The 17,387-nt window shown below is 41.7% G+C and overlaps 1 protein-coding gene across 1 annotated transcript in view; it reads left to right on the forward strand.

Annotated features, from left to right (window-relative positions):
- Positions 1-17,018, forward strand: part of PTPN9 (protein tyrosine phosphatase non-receptor type 9) — a 72,455-nt gene extending 55,437 nt beyond the window's left edge. Inside the window, exons 8-13 of the mRNA XM_052659779.1 lie at positions 2,432-2,525; positions 7,531-7,597; positions 12,425-12,503; positions 13,696-13,846; positions 14,267-14,474; positions 15,293-17,018. Of these exons, the coding sequence (XP_052515739.1) occupies positions 2,432-2,525; positions 7,531-7,597; positions 12,425-12,503; positions 13,696-13,846; positions 14,267-14,474; positions 15,293-15,507 (814 nt within the window). The 3' untranslated portion in view covers positions 15,508-17,018. The remainder of the gene's footprint in view (positions 1-2,431; positions 2,526-7,530; positions 7,598-12,424; positions 12,504-13,695; positions 13,847-14,266; positions 14,475-15,292) is intronic.
- The last annotated feature ends 369 nt before the right edge of the window (positions 17,019-17,387 follow it).

The raw sequence follows: 17,387 nt of genomic DNA on the forward strand, positions 1-17,387 counted from the left end.
GGCCTGTGTCTTACACTCAGTTCCAGTAGAACTACTTACACAGAACAAACTGTTTTCCTGGGAATTCTAGTTTAAGAAGTAGGTATTCACTGCGGTCCAGGATGCCCATGGACTGTGAGACTTTACCTTTTTTCCCCTCTACATCATTCTTTCAAAGGATTTTTTTTTTAATAAATAAAAATTTAATTTTTATTATGAGAAAATTGTAGATCAAAGATCACGTATACCCTTTCCACAGCTATCCCATGGTAAGATCTTCCAGAAGCTTTGTACAGTATCACAACTGGGATATTGATAAGTAAGTAAGTGAAAGTTGCTCAGTCGTGTCTGACTCTTTGCGACCCCATGGACTATATAGTCCGTGGAATTCTCCAGGCCAGAATACTGGAGTGGGTAGCTGTTCCCTTCTCCAGGAGATCTTCCCAACCCAGGGATCGAACCCAGGTCTCCCACATTGCAGGTCCACCAATCTTATTCAGATTTCCCCAGTTTTTGTTTGTGTGTTTGTGTATTTAGTTCTTTGCAATTTTTATCACTCAGGTAGGTTTGTGTATGCAAAACCACAGTCAAGATACAGAATTCCATAACCACATACCTCTCCATTCTATCCCTCCCCATCCCTAACCCCTGTAACTACTAATCAATTTTCCATTACTATAATTTTGTCATTTCAAGAATGTTACTATATAGATGGAATCATACTGTATATAGACTTTTGGGATTGCCTTTTTTTACTCAGTGTAATTCTCTGGAGTTTCACCCAAGTTTTTATTTGTATCAAGTTTGTTTCTTTTTATTGCTGAATAATATCCCATGATATGATTGAACTACAGTGTAAACTGTTAATCAATTAACCACTTGTTGAAGGACATCTGGGTTGTTTCCAGTTTCTAGCGATTATGAGTAAAGCTGCTGTGAACATTCATGTCTAGGTTTTGTGTAAAAATAAGTTTCTGTTTCTCTGGGATAAATGGCTAAGGGTGGAATTGCTAGGTTATATGTTAACTAAGTGTTTAGTTTTATGAAAAACTATCCAGCTGTTTCCTAGAGTGGCTATATTCTTCTGCATTCCCCCCAGCAATATGTGAATGGGCTGTTTCTTCTTTTGAAATATGTGTTATTTCTTTATCTGATTCTGCTGGGTCTCTGACCTTGACTGTGGCATATGGGATTCTTAGCTGCAGCCCCAGGGACCAAACCTGGGCCCCCTGCACTGGGAGCACGGGGTCTTAGCCACTGGACTCCCAGGGAAGTCCCAAAATGTCCGTTTTCTTTGCATCCTCCCCAGTGTTCAGTGTTGTTACTTTTTTTTTTTTTTTGGCTGTTCTGATAGGTATGTAATGATACCCCTAAGTTAAAATTAAAATTGTGGTCTTAATTTACATTTTTCTACTAGCTAATGTTATTGAACATTTTTTCATGTACTTTTTTGCCATCTGTATATCCTCTTTGTAAAAATGTCTTTTGCCCATTTTCTATTTGGATTTTTTTTTTTAAACACTTGATACTTGAGAGTTCTTTATGTTCTAGGTACTGGTTCTTTGTTGGATGCATAGTTTGAAAATATTTTCTTCCAGTCTGTAGCTTTTCTTTCTTTTTTTCTTTTCTGGTTCTCTTGTGAAGCAGAAGTTTATTTTGATGAAGTTCTTTAATCATTTTTTCCTCTATGGATCATACTCTTGATGTCAAGCCTAAGAACACATTGCTTCGCCTTAGAATCCAAAGATTTTTCTACTTTTTTCCCCTAAAATTTTTATAGCTTATGTTTTACATTTAATTTAAATCTGTGATCCATTTTGAATTAATTTTTTGTGTAAGGTTTAGTTTGGTGTTCAGATTTTTTCCCTATAGGTATCTAATTAGTCCAGCACCATTGGTCGGAAAGAGTATTCCTTTTTCTGTTGAGTTGTTCTTGGAACTTTGTAAAATATCAGCTGGGTTTATTTGTGTGGGAAGATGCCCCTAAGAGTATAACGTGACTAACAACTATTTCTTAACCACCAAGAATTAATAACTGGCAGTTTTTAGTATTTTGTTGTATTTGCTTCATCTTTTTATAGAAAAGAAATAGTTAATTGTAAAGTTGAAATCCCTTCTAACCGTCACCATCAATTCTCACTCCTCAGAAGCAGTCACTAGTATGAATGTGGTATGTTTCCTTCCAGATCATTATGTTTATACTCTTATATATACATTCATATGCATAAATAATATAGAGTATTACTTTATGTGGGTGGTCTTTGTAAATTTTTTTTTTGCTTTTAATCAATATATACGCAGATGATTTTTTCAGAATCAAATAATACCAAAGAAAAAAAGTAATGAATGGCAAATAGCAGTCTCCCTCCTTACCCTCAGTTCCACTCCTGTTGTCATCCATTTTCAACTCTTATAGTTGTGTCTTTATTTCAGTTTGTTTCATCTCTTTCAGGTCTCCAGGAAACCTAGAGAAGAACCGCTATGGGGATGTACCCTGCCTGGACCAAACTAGAGTGAAGCTGACGAAACGAAGTGGCCACACTCAGGTAGAAAGATAAATGTCTTTCAGAAGCACTAGGGGAAATGTAAGCCTCTTCCAAAGTGAAGCTTACTAATACTGTAGTAGAAAGAACATGAACTCTAAGCCAGAGAGAGAAAGTTTGAGTTTTAGACTACATTCTAGTCTGTTACCATATGAAAGTCCTTTTATGCCCATCTCACAGTACTAAGTGGAAATTAAATGAAATACTTTACATACATGCTGATATCCCAAAGTCTGGTATATTACTGTAGGTACTCAATAAATTATCTCTCCTTTTACTCTTTAGTTATAAAGTCATAGACATGTCATCTACCTCACTGGTGTGAGGGTATATATTGCATCAATACCAGGGGACTCATTATAAGTGACCTCTGATTTTTCCATCTAGAAGATCTGACAAAAATTTTAGACAAATAGTGTATGCATGGGCTTCCCTGGTGGCTCAGATGGTAAGGAATCTGCTTACAATGTGGGAGACCTGTGTTCGATCCCTGGGTTGGGAAGATCCCCTGGAGGAGGACATGGCAACCCACTTCAGTATTGTTGCCTGGAGAATCCCTATGGACGGAGGAGCCGGTGGGCTATAGTTCATGGGGTCGCAAAGAGTTGGACATGACTGAGTGACTAAGCACAAAAGAGATGAATTGGTCAAATGCCTATATTATTTAGTACTGATTCAATCATATCTGTACATATTAAAAATCACATACATTTAGTAGGGATATTTAGTGGAAATGTTATTCAGACTCTTCACATACATCTTTAACATCCGTTTCTTTTTGTCCTTATTTGAGCTACTTTTTGAGTCAGTCTAACAGTTATCCAGAACACATCTTTTTATTTCCTTTTTTAAGTATATTGTCACTGGAAAATTTATCCTAAATCAGAAAAAATCTATAACATTAGCATAGTTTCTTCTTTTCTTTCATCCTGTATCTCATGCATCCTCTATAGCAGAATCATTTATTTACTTATTTTTAAAGTCCTCTTTCGTATGACTTGATTATAGTGACATCCAAAACTTAGAATTTTGAGGTCAGCAATTAAATAGGTGTTATATTTCTTCTTTTTTCCTTCTGATACAACAGTTCTGTCTGGTGACCTTTATACACATCAAAAAACAGCATTGATTGAGGTTCCCGTTGACAGCAAAGGAGTTTAAATAGTGCCCCTTAACGTCACACGCAGTATATGGACTTGTTATATCCTTCCTCTTTTTTCTGGAGGATAATTCTTAGGAAAATCATTGCTTTATATTTGGGCATATATGATATATGAGTCAGGACCGTGGGATCATGGTTTTAATCTCTTTGACCCTACTGTTTCAATTCATAAACTGAATTCATAACCCTGTCTAGGATCCTTACAGAGGGTTTTCCTGCAGTGGTATTAGCTGAGAGTCTGCCTGATTGAAGACAAATTCATCAGTATTACTGAGTTTTGTCTTAGTTGAATTGAGGCTCTAGAGTCAGAGATATCTGAATGTATCTGTCTTGTTAACTGCTCTGTCTCCAAGACCTAGAACAGTGCCTGTCATGTATCAGACATTCAGTAAATTATCTGTGAGTGAATGAGTGAACCCCAGTGTACCAGGAGACTATTCTAGTCATCGTGTAATTATTCTGAAGATAATCACTTGAGTTAATACTCCCTCTCCACATTACAAATATTGGTAGAGGCTCTTTTCCACAGTAAGTAGAGGATTCGAGTTTGTTAGTGAATTGTTTAGCAGATTTATATATACCTGGACTTATATTATATTTCTGTTGAACCTGGCCCATAACAGAATGTGTGTGCTGCTTTGGTTCTTCCTGCTGTTTCAGTTTGCCCCCAAATCTGCACTTTATCTCTGAGGTCATTTTCAGTTTTTAGTATCTAATGATTCTTCTGAAATTGCTGGTTTTAATTCCCAGTGCTCTCAGAGACAAGGATGCTAAAAACTGGTATCCTTAGTTATAAAGAAATAAGTCTCCTTTAAAGAAGTGCCATTTCTTTTCAAAGCATGAAGGTAACTCCAAGCGTGACAGCTTATATATTACTTATACAATGGTGTTGATTGACATGTACCAGCTAAATCATTTGTACTTTTCTATGCCTTCTCACATGGGCCCTTTAGGGTCCCATCTGAGTGTGCCAGGCAGAACAGAGGATGGGCTTTGGCTGACTGTGGGTGAGGCCTGGATTAAGAAGCCTGGTTGGGGTGAGTGAGACTTTTAGCTTGCTGGGTCCACTGCACATGTTCCATTAGCTTAGTGAAGGTGTCCAAATCAGGGTAGAGCACTGGTATTATTAGTATGAGGTCACTACCAGTTGCTGTGGGAGAAGAAAAGAGCAGGAAACTCAACTAAATAATCAGTGGGAGGATAAGTTGGTAGACTGACTATCTAATGGACATTCATCCAAATAACATGGGTTTGACCATGAGATGGAGATGTTTTCTTTTTGTGGTTGAGCCATACAGCTTGCACGATCTTAGTTCCCTCATCAGGGATTGAACCTGGCTCACATCAGTGAAAGCCCTAGGTCCTAATCACTGGACCACCCAGGGAATTCCTCAGAGTTGTTTTCTGAGGGTGGCTGTGGGCGTACTGACAGTTCAGACTGTCCTCCAAGTGTTGGAAACAGCGGCGAAAGGGTTGATGGGGTCTTTTTGATCTCTCTTTGGAATGGAGTATGAGTTTCCCCTAGTTTCCTGTTGAAACATCTTTACTTTTGCCCTGTAACCCTTCCTGTCCTCTAATATCCATCCATCCTAGCTGCTAGGTGTTCTCAACTAGTTACATTGTGACTTGAGGCTGTAGCTGCATCTGTTTGGCTTTTTTTATCAGCTTGGACTGAATAGTGTTGACAGTGATCTTGTGAGGAGGTAGAATAAAAACAATAAAAATTTAAGCCTATTTAATTTCCCTGATGGCTAATGATATAAATAGAGGACATTGGGAAATGGGAGAAGGCCCGCAGAAGAGAGTGCATCCTGAGCTGTTCATTGAGACTCTTCCGAAGGTGTGTGGCTTTTGCTTTGTGTTAATTTAGGCAGTAACAGAGCCTGGGTGTTTGGCCCATGCTGTTGATGGTCCTGGGTGTGAGGTATAACTTTCTTCCTTCTCCAGTCACACTTTGCCTTTTGTGTGTCACCACGTGGACAGGATGTTCCTGCTCAGGTTGCTTGGCTTGCCTCCCTTCTGGGTTTGGTTCTGAGCTGCAGTGCTGTAGTCCTAAGGGACTTTTTTTTTTAAATAGCAGTTTTATTGAGATACACACACCATACGGTTCACTCTTTTTAAGTGTACAAGTCATTGGTTTTTGATATAGTCTCAGAGTTGTGCAACTATCACCACAATCAACTTTAGAACATTTTCATCACCTAAAAAAGAAACTCACCTTGGTAGTCACTCCCCATTTCTCCCAAGCACATCTACTATTTGTGTACTCTTTTTGCCTTTTGTGGACATCTCACATAGAGTCATACAATACATGACCCTTTATGTCTGGTTTCGCTCACTTAGCACGTTTTCAAGATTCATTCATATTGTAGTATGTATCAGTATTTCTTTTTTATTGCTGAATAATATTCCATTGTGTGTGTGTGTGTATACACATTTAAAAAATATTTACTTATTCATTTGTTTATTTTTGGTTGTGCTGGGTCCTTGTTGCTGTACTCGGGCTTTCTCTAGTTTCAGCAAGCAGGGGCTGCTCTCTAGTTGCAGTGCACAGGCTTCTCGTTGCAGTAGTTTCTCTTGTTTTGGAGCATGGGCTCAGTGGTTGTGGCACATGGGCTTAGTTGTCCCATGGCATGTGGGAGCTTTCCAGACCAGGGATCAAACCCATGGTCCCCTACATTGGCAGGTGAATTCTTAACCACTGGACCACCAGGGAAATCCCTACACCACATTTTATTTATTCATTCCATTAGCTGATAAACAATTGAGTTGTTTCTGTTTTTTGGCTACTATGAATGATGCTGCTATGAATATTTGTATATGAGTTTTTCTATGTAGATCTATGTTTTCATTTCCCTAGGGATTAGAATTTCCAGGTCATATGGTAGCTCAGTATTTAACCTTTTGAGGAAATGTCAGACTGTTTTCTAAAGTGACTGCACCATTTTATATTACCACTAGTGATGTATGAGGATTCCAGTCTCTTCTCACATTTTTGCCAGTATTCATTATTATCTTTTACCTGTAGCCATTCTAGTGGGTGTGAAGTGTTATCTCATTGTGGATTTGATTTGCATTTCTCTCATGACTAATGATGTTGAGCAACTTTTCAGGTACACATTGTCCATTTGTATATTCTCTTGGAGAAATGGCTATTCTGATTCTTTGCCCATTTTAAAATTGAGTTGTCTTTTTACTGTTTGTGAGAATTCTTTATATGGTTTAGCTACAAATCCCTTATAAAATGTGTACATTCTGTGGGTTGTTTTTTCACTTTCTTGATGGTATCCTTTGAAGCACAAAAGTTTTCTGTTTTACTGTAGTTTGATTTATCTGGTTTTGTCTTTTGTTGCTTGTGTTTTTGATGTCATACCTAAGGAGGCTTTGCCTAACCCAAGGTCACAAACATTTATTACTATGTTTTCTTCTAAGGATTTTATAGTTTTAGCTCTTACATTAGGTCTGCAATCCATTTGGAGTTAGGTGTTTTGGTTTTTTTTTGGCTGTGCTGTGTGGCCTGCAGAACCTTAATTCCTTGACCAGGGACTGAACCAAGCCCACAGCAATGAAAGCTCAAGAGTTCTAACCACTGGACTGCCAGGGAATTCCCTGGAGTTAGGTTTTTGTGTATGATGTAAGAGGGTAGGCTTGATTTTTCTGCATGTGGATATCCAGTTGTTGCATTAACATTTGTGCAGGTGAGGTTTTAAATTGGTCCTTTCACTTCTTCACTGCCTGACAAGAAGAGAAAATCCATACCTTGAGTTTTATTAACCTAGTACATCATTTTTGTACCCAATTGGTATATTCCACACAACTGCAATGATATTTCCTTTTTATCATTAGACAGATTACATCAATGCCAGTTTCATGGATGGCTACAAGCAGAAGAATGCTTACATTGGTACACAAGGTAAGTTAGTCTGCCATTCACAAACTGATTTTGTATCATCTGCCTGTGATTGTTTGCACCAGGGGATAGCATAGTTTTTAAAGGAAATGGTAACTTGAGGTGATGTTGCAGCCCTTAGATCTTGTGAAAGTGAAAGTCACTCAGTCGTGTCCGACTCTTTGCAACCCCATGGAATTCTCTAGGCCAGAATACTGGAGTGGGTAGCCTTTCCCTTCTCTAGATCTTGGTCTTTCATAAAGACTGAGGGTTCTAGAAGAAGGCAGATGAGAGGTGTAGAGTGTCTTTATCACATGTGCCTAGAAACTCACTGCATAGAGATAAACTAGAGATTTGAACACACAACATTACAAGTTTTTGGATTGAGTCTTAGTGTTGCAGACCCAGGGGGATGGACATCAGAATTGACTGGCTAGTGAGATTGTCTTTATGTCGAGTAGGACATAAAGGAATGGCAGTGGACTTCCCAGAGATTGAATTCAGCCTGTGAATGGGTGTTGCTGGCTTGAGAGACTTTTGCTGGTCTGTGTACCATTACAGAGTACACCAGCGGCCTCTAATGTGGATAGTCTTTGCTAAGTCTGACAGTGAAGTATTGGGCTCTAGGAGGATTTCAGATGGAGTTTCTGTTAATGCTCTTGTGGGCCCTAGTACTGCTAATGACTTGTTCTCTGCCGTCTCAAGAATACCTGGTTTCCTTCAAAGAGGGTGGTAAGAAATCATAACATAGGAGGATAAGAGAGGCCATCATATGGGTTTAAGGGCCTTTGACCATTGTGGAGTATGGCCAGCAAGAGATCTCGCCGGTACCTCCTTAACCAAGTGATCACACTTAGTATCACCAATAATGGAGAAACAGATATATGCCTCCTATTCTGATACAATGAGAACTACACAAGGTAACCTTTGTTGTATGTTGCCAGTTTTTAAGTGAATCAATCCGATCGTGAGAAACAAACCTGAGAAATCCAGATTGTGGAACATGCTGGAGAATTGGCTTAGATTCTTTCAAGTTAATGCCATGGGGGAAAGAAAGGGGGAGGGGAGGGATTAAAGGAGACTAAAGAGACATTGATAACTGAAGGCCATGTGTCATCCATAACTCAATTTGGAAAAATAATTTTTAAGGACAAAATATTGGCACAGTTGGAGATTGTATATTAGATAGGATTATTGTATTAATGTGTAATTGCTGCAGTGTGATAATGATATTGTTCTATGGAGAATGTTCTAAATACGTGTTCAGGTATTTAGGAGTGAAATGTCATAATGTCTGAAACATATTTTTAAATAGTAAAAAAGAAAATATGTGTTGTGTATATATAGAGAAGGCTTTGTAAAATAATAGCTAAAAATGATAGCCTTCAAGCCAAAGTATGCATACATTGTGCTGTGGGTTTTTCTTTCTTTTTTTATTTTTTTTTTACTTTCTGTAGGTTTCAAATTTTTCAAAATAGAAATTGAGGGAGAAGGAAAAGGGCCTTTGGATTTATGGTACATTGTTAATTGGTCTGATGGTCACAGGCTTATTTTCCCTTAGGGGGCACTACTACCTCCAGAAAGCGTCCTTTAAGACCTTAGGAAGAAATAAGAGAACTATCAGGAAAGATTTCTGGCAGGTAAAGAATAGGATGTGATCTGCCTGAGAGTAAGGAGATGTCTTTGTTGAGGAGGATGTCTGTGGCATGGGTGGGCTTCTGGAGGGTAAAGATTGGCTCTAGGGGTCTCAGAGTGCTCCTTTCTCTGGTTTAGATGACAAATGCACCTCCTAGAGTTGTTAGTTATGCAGGAATTGGATCCTTTAGGTTGGCTCTGAAGGCCCTGTCTGGGAGAGGAAACTCATCCAGAAGTATGAGAGAGATTTCTTGAGTTAAACACTGATCATTTAGAAGGCATCAGCACTGTTAGGACTGGAAAATGGGTTGGTTTGATATATCTGGTTAACCTTCTTGGCTATATTCTGTATTCTGATTTTTTTTCATAATAGTTCTACTGTTATTTATGAAAGTATCTATTTTAAATATATTAGATATATAATTGCCATCTAATTATTATAGAGACTCTGCAAGGAAGGTTTATAAATCCATGAACAAACTGAAGCTCAAAAAGGTTAAGTGACCTTGGATCACACAGCTAGTAAGTGGCAGAGCCAGGATTTGAGCACATGTCTGCTTGATTCAAACAGACAAGCCAGGTTAGTGGATTGTTTCACCCACGTCTGCATAAACTGCTGACTTTGTTTCTTCAGAGACATCTACTGTTAAAGAATCTAATCTGGGGAAGTATAACTTTCCCTTCTAAATCTCTCTCTTATGCTTCTGAGGAAATTATGACCCTTCTCTGTCCAGCCTGAGTCTTGAGTGGTATTGTCAGGCGCTCTGTGTGGCAACACCAGCTTTGCCAGTGGTTTGAATGTGGAAAATAAAGTCTATGAGAGCTACTGTGATGCAGAACAGTGAGGTGTGAACAAGGCTAAGAGCCAGAGGTAGGGAAAGGCTGTTTTTATTATCTTCTTGACATGCATGCTATAGTAATGCCATGTCCATTGTGGAAAAGGAAGATGAAAATCACTCATAACCCTGAGACTCAGAGAAAGTGCTGGCATTTTGCAGCATCTCCTTCTGAACCTCATTCTGTGCATACAAATAGATGTGGACATATAAAATACCTAACAAAACAGGCGTTTTCTATACATTACTTCTTTTTTCTTTTGATGGTTATCTTGTGAATACCTTTCCATAGCAAAAATACAGATGGTACAGTATCACCTTTATGGACTGCTAAAATTTAGGGTATGCCATAATTTAACTCTTATTAAACATTTAGCTTGTTTTCAAGACTTCACATGCTTTTGGCAGTGTCCCCTTTTGCACAGAGGGAATTCTAGTATCATAAAATGTTAGTGCTTCCTAACAGACTTTAGCAAAAATGGCAGTGAAATTAGCAGACTTCCAGGACCAAATCAACCCATGGCACTGCCCTGCTTCCCTGAAAGTAAAGGCAGAAAAGGCACTGGAAAAGTATAAGGAATTATCCTGAGCCGTTACTCACTTGATTGAAAGGGAGTTATCGGCTGACAAGCATCTTCAAAGTTCCTGCTGAGTACCCAGCCCTGTACAGGTTCTGACTCTAAAAGGGGAAGTGATGACATGGCCCTTGCCCTCAGCACCACGTTTGGCTGAGATATGATTGCTTCTCTCAAAGTAAAATGCCTGATGTGAGACCATGTACATCAAATGGTTAAGCTGTTTTGATCCAGCTGTGCCATCGAGAACTGAGAGGAGAGGGAGCCCTACAAAGAATGTGGTGTTAAAAGAAAGATTTAGGGGAGAAGCAGGACTTGAATGGAGAAGGACGTGGCAACCCACTCCAGTGTTCTTGCCTGGAGAATCCCATGGACAGAGGAGCCTGGCGCACTACGGTCCATAGGGTCAGACAGAGTCAGACATGACTGAAGCGACTTAGCTTACCTGCATGCAGCATTTGAAAATGGGTGGCATGGTGATCATTTTGCAGTGTATAGGAATACTGAATCAGCATCTTGTGCACTGGGAGCTAACATAGTGTTGTAGGCCAATTATACTTCAAAACAAACAAACTCATAGGAAAAGAGATTATATTTGTGGTTACAGGGGCAGGGGTTGGGGGAGGGGGAAATTGGATGAAGACAGTCAGAAGGTACAAATTCAGTATAGGCTGAATAAGTACTGGGGATGCAATGTGCAGTATGATAAATATAATTAACACTGTTGTGTGTTATACCTAAAAGTTAAAATAAAACCTGAGTTCTCATGATGAGGAAAAAGTGTGTGTTTTTTTCTTTTTAAATTTTGTATCTATGTGAAATGATGGGTGTTCCCTAAACTTTCTGTGGTAATCATGTCATGATATACTTAAGTCAAATCATTATGCTTCCTATACCTTAAACTTACACAGTGCTGCATGCTGACTATATCTCAAAAAAACTAGGAGGAGGGAGAAAAAATGGGTAGAAAGTCAGTGGCAGTAGAGGTGAAACAGAGAGCATGAACAAAGGAATAAAGGCAGAAGTGAGCATGTGTGTCTATATTGTGATGAAGCAAAACTGGCAGAGATATCCAGAAAAGACTGGAAGAGAAATTCCTCTTGAGAAAAGTAAACCAAAATGATATTATAGGAACTTAGAAAAAAAAATGATGTAGTCCTTATGACAGTGAATTTCGGTAGGAGGACAAAAAGATAAAAGTCAAAAAATTCCAAAGGCAAAAATTATCTAGGACTTGGTGACTGCTTCTGGGAGATGAAAGAAATGAGTCAGAGTTGGACTTTCCAACTTTTTGAAACTGAATGATTTAAGAATGCAGTACTGTTAGCAGAGTTGAGAAAGTGTAGAGAGAAAGCTAACTTTGAAGGACACTGGATTGCAGACATCCAGGGTCTGAGGAAATCGGATGATGGCACCTGGACGGGGAATGGTTAGGTAGGCAGCTGGTGATTATAAGGCTTAGATGGGGTGGAAACAGCTGGAGACGTGTACACAGTTGACACTGTCAGGCTGGATGTGGTAGCTGAGGCCCTGACAATGAGGCTGGAAGAGGCTATGTAACAGTGCTTCTTAAATGGTAGCCTACCTACAGCTTTACCTGGGGATTGTGTTCAAATGCAGAGTGTGCATTTCTGGCACTCTCTCCTGCTTGCCCAAGCCCCACCCTGAATAGCAGGGATGTAGTCAAAAAGGCAGGGAGACAGCATATGTGCTTTGGAGTTAGTATCTGGGAAAAAACAGAAGAGCCTGAGGAGGAAAGAAGTGCTTGCCAGGGTTATGTTCCTTGTTTTGTTCTTCCATTGTAGGCCCTTTGGAGAATACCTACCGAGATTTCTGGCTAATGGTATGGGAGCAAAAAGTCTTGGTGATTGTCATGACCACCCGGTGAGTTCATCCCTTTCCTACTGATTGCCCTTCTTTTCTACCCACCCCCCAACCCCCACGTATGGGTGATTATAGAGGGGAGTTTAGCTCTTAGAAACAGGGAGGGTTTCTAAGCCATGGCAAAGAGTTTGAACTTTTCCTCAGCTGACCCAGGGCTAACAGAGCCAGGGTATGGTGGAAGTTGGTAGATCTAACTTGTTAGAGCTTTAATCCTTGGCTCTGGTGACCTTGTGTGAGGTACAGCCTATCCTTAGGTCCTGGCCTTAACTACTTACTAGAGGAAGCACTGGGAAACACATGGGGCAGGCCACTTTTAGCCTCCTTTCTACTTATAAAGGTCAGCTGTCTTCCTGGCTTCTGAATTACCAGTTCCCCATAGTTCTCCCTTTCCCTGCTCCTTTGGACCAGTTTTATTCTGGTTCATATTTGCATCTAGAGGAGAACTTACCGAAAGGAGATGTAAAACGTAATAGGTCTGCAGGAAGCTCTTGATGAAAGGAATAGTTTTGAAATGTTGTGCATATCTGCCAAAATTCAGGAACTACTGTTTCATTAGTATCATTATTATGATGATTATTATAACCCATTTTGGATGAGGAGAAAAAAATGCATGAGAATGTTTGCTTAGATCCCTTCCTCATGGCATTGTTACAAGCCACCTTTGACTTGGAGAGGAGGTAGTGGAGGAAGTGCCCCTTGGGGTACTGTGGAGCCACTGACGAGTAGTGAGGGCGGACTTTAGGCCTTTACATAAACCTTCTGTTGGCATCCCTGGAACCATGCATGCCTTTCCCAGTCCTCTGTCAGCCAAGGCTCTCACTGGGGAACAGAATGAACAGTAACTGAGGCACAGGGCAGAGTTCAGTCTGGCCCACCCTAGTTTCTCTACTGTCTGTCTTTGTCCACCCAGTATTTATGCCAAGTATGTGTGGAGTACCAGGAGGTATCAGGAAAGGGACCAAATGGATGTAACTGGTACTCAGTAAATGTTTGCTTAATGGGTACATGCAGAAAATTAAGCTGTTGTCTACGAGGAAGGTTTTCTTTTTCTGCCAAGAAGCAAGGGGATAAACAGACAGAAGCAGTGCAAGAGATGACATTTCTGCCTAGGGGTACAGCAGGTTCACGGGCGAACAAGCTTACTGCTGTGGAGAAGAAGGATGGAGGCTTATTTTTCTCTCTGTGTCTTCAGCTTTGAGGAGGGCGGCAGGAGAAAGTGTGGCCAATACTGGCCTTTAGAAAAAGACTCTCGGATCCGATTTGGCTTCCTCACCGTGACCAATCTAGGCGTGGAGAATATGACCCATTATAAGAAAACAACACTAGAAATTCACAACACAGAGGTAAATTTTATCTTCTCACTCTCTTGAAACTGGGGGAAAACGTTTACTATAAAGAAAATCTCCAAAGGGAATAGGCAGGATTCCAGAGAGCTTAGAAGTGGCTTCCATTCTTCTGGAAGCAGGATTAGGATATTCAGCTCAGAGCCAAAATAGCCATATTGTCTCAACACATAGTGGCATTACTTAGGAATGAAACTTTTTATAACATAAGAAGTCTGGATCCTTTAATAGAGGAATTCTGCCCTCTCCAAACAGTTAATCTTCCCTTTGGGTTTGCAGAGAAGCAATTGTGGAGAAAGTTGAGAGTGTTAGCAACCTTGATGGAGGGAACTCCAGAGGGCTGAGAATCTGGAAAAGCCAAAGGTAGTCAGGGGCACAGAGCAATGACCTCATTAACTTTTGCTTCTTTTTCCGTCCAAGGAACGGCAGAAGCGCCAGGTGACCCACTTTCAGTTCCTGAGCTGGCCAGATTATGGTGTCCCTTCCTCGGCAGCTTCCCTCATTGATTTCTTGAGGGCCGTCAGGAACCAGCAGAGGTTGGCTGTCAGCAGCATGGGAGTGCGCGCCAAAGGGCAATGCCCTGAGCCACCCATTGTGGTCCATTGCAGTGCGGGCATTGGCCGGACAGGTAACGCACTGGATGCAGCTCTTGGAGCATCCAAAGGTGCTAAGGGTGGGGGAGGAATAGCAAAGCTCTTAGTTGCTAGAATGTGAGTCTTTGATCCGTTGGTGGTGAATTGCCATGAAAAAAATTCCTCTTTAATGTCCTTTTAGTATCCCTAGTGCTCGGTGTACTGGCCAGAATGTACAGTTCATGAGCCAGGTCCTCTAGGGGTTGATGCTTAATACATCCGATCAACATGATTCCATCTTCTGATCCCATCACAGTCACCTGGGTGTCCCAGAGAACTGATCTGGGCTATTGCTCTCTTCCCATCCTCCTGCCCGGGGAGGTCCCCACCCTGGGCCATGCTCTCCATTCTGGAACCAGTTAGCAGCTTTTGCCTTAAGGGGATGAAGATTGCAGGGACTGTGGCCTTCTAGCTCAGAGGTTCCTTTGGGAGAAAGTCAAGAAGAATAGGTTTGTGTTAGGTCTCTGTGGAGAAGTTGTAGAGTCTGAAAATTGGGGCCCAGATGTGGAAGCAAGGCAGGTGGGGGAGTGCTGTCATTCTCTGTGCCTGGGATTGAAGTAGAAGTCCTGCTTCCCACCTACTCATCCTGTTACCCTCAGAGATGCCCTGGGAAACAAGAGGCCTTCTCATTTCTCTGGCCTTCAGCACTCCCTGTGACTCCTCCTTGAGTCTTCTCAGGCCTAAGGCCAACTGGCCACCTGCCATAAGGTACCTTGCCATTGAATTCATTCATCCAGTCCTGCCTGGGTTATTTGGTAGAGGGAGGAAAAGAGGAGAGGTAGATCAGGTGTGACCACTTCCTTCCTTCCTTCAGGTACCTTCTGCTCACTGGACATCTGCCTGGCACAGCTGGAGGAGCTTGGCACCCTTAATGTGTTCCAGACAGTGTCCCGCATGAGGACCCAGAGGGCCTTCAGCATCCAGACCCCTGAGCAGTACTATTTCTGCTACAAGGCAATCCTGGAGTTTGCAGAGAGGGAGGGCATGGTGCCCCCCAGCCACAACCTCCTGGCCATGGAGGGTCAGTAACTGTCCCACGAGCCTCCTGTCTGTTGGCCAGCCTTCCTTAAACTACCCTGGACACCGCTGAGCCTATAGGTTGCCATCAGTTACGCTGAAGCCATGGACCAACCTCTTTCTTGTGTCTCCCGGCGCACGCGTGCACGCAAGGCAGCCTTTCCCTTTGGCTAGATAGATATGGTGAAATTGCCACTGGAAAGGGCCAGCAGCAATTTGTTCTTAATTCCTAGCACCTGCTATCGAACTGTGCCTTATTAAAACCAAATTGTGGCTATCGATATTTGCCAGGGGCCCCGAGGTAAGTGGGGAAGGAACCTCCCTCCCCTCTTTCCCAATGCCATTCTCCTTCTCAAGATCTCTTTCCATTCCTTCCCTTTGCTAGGATTTGATGGGGAGGTTTGGTGAGCATCCCAGAGAGATTGACCTCCTTCCCAGAGAGCTTGACCAAGTTACATATTCTAGAGAACGTCCCCCGAGTGCCAAGCACGTTTATACCTAGGGCGTGTATTCCAGTCTTTTCTGTCATTCTGTGTGTGTGCGTGTGTGTGTATGTGCACTTATGTGTATGAGTCCATATGTACGTGTGTATATAATATATATTGTATGTGATAATATGGTCGTATTCTATAAATACATATACACAGAGATACTCCTTTGTAGAAGTTCCTGGGGCTTCTTGTTGCAGTTCAGGACTCCTTGCTTCTTGGTTCTACTGTTTATCCTGGACTAGCTGGGGTTGGGGGATCGTGTCTCCTGTTGTCAGACCACAGAGTGGTGGAAGAGGAGGACACACACATCCACTCTCCGTGCTCCTGCCACAGGCCCTCATCCTTACATAATGACTTCTATCTCTCCAGGATGCTGCCTGTTGGAACCAGGAATACTGGTTTGTGGTGACACTGGTTTAATTCAGCATGGATTGCCCTTATCTAATGAGTTTTCTCTGTTTACTTTGCCAGTTTTGGGAGTAGACCTCCACTGTGATTCCAGACCGTCTGTCCCCTCTCCCTCTTTCTAAGGGATGGGGATCTGGGCAGAGATGAATTCACTGAGCAGCGAGAGCCAAAAGCAATCGGTACGAAGTCTTAGAAGGAAAGAGAGGGAGCCCAGGTGTGAGAGAAAGGAGCTGAAGCTCCCTCCCTGAAGGATTGAGCTGGGGCCCCTTTCTCTCTTGCTGGAAGGTTCTTTTTCTTGTGCAGCTTGGCCCTGTCTACTCAGACGCCCATCTCTTTCCTGCCTACTAGCCTGCCAGACCCTGGAGCTCAGGCTTGGTGGGTTCTGTGTCAATAAAAAACTTAACCCCTGTCTGGGTGAAACAGTCCCCTACACTCACTGTTTTCCCCCCATTCACCCTACCTGTCTCTGTCTGCTCCTGGCCTACCAAGCCCAATATGCCAGGGATGGGGCCAAGAGTCCCCAGTATTCCACATTCCCAAGAAAACCCCAGGAGCCCCTAAAATTTTTCCCCCATCACAGATGAGGTTGGCAGCTGATCAGACCTCAAAAATTTTATACTGTAATAAGCTCTTTGAATGTATATATTCTTATTTTTACAATCTTTTCATTTTGTATTTAATGTCAATGGACTGAGTCAGATTCAGAAAATAATTGTAATGTTCATATTCAGTATCTTACAGCGATACAGTTTTGTATTTACATATAAATATACCGACGTGATCAAATCCTTTTAGCTTCATCAATTTAGTAGCAGTCTGGGGCTGGGAAGGTGAGGAGGGGCTCTAAGAGCTGGTCTGGGAGGGATGGGGAGGCAGGGAGCAACCCAAGACTTAGAGCCTTTCAGTTCTGAGAGCCGTCCACCTTGCCCCAGGCCATGGCCCAGCTCTGGGCAGACAAGGGGAACCAGCACCAGTTGACTGCTTGCCAAGTTC

The sequence above is a fragment of the Budorcas taxicolor genome, chromosome 21 (assembly GCF_023091745.1).
Source record: "Budorcas taxicolor isolate Tak-1 chromosome 21, Takin1.1, whole genome shotgun sequence".
NCBI lineage: Eukaryota > Metazoa > Chordata > Mammalia > Artiodactyla > Bovidae > Budorcas > Budorcas taxicolor.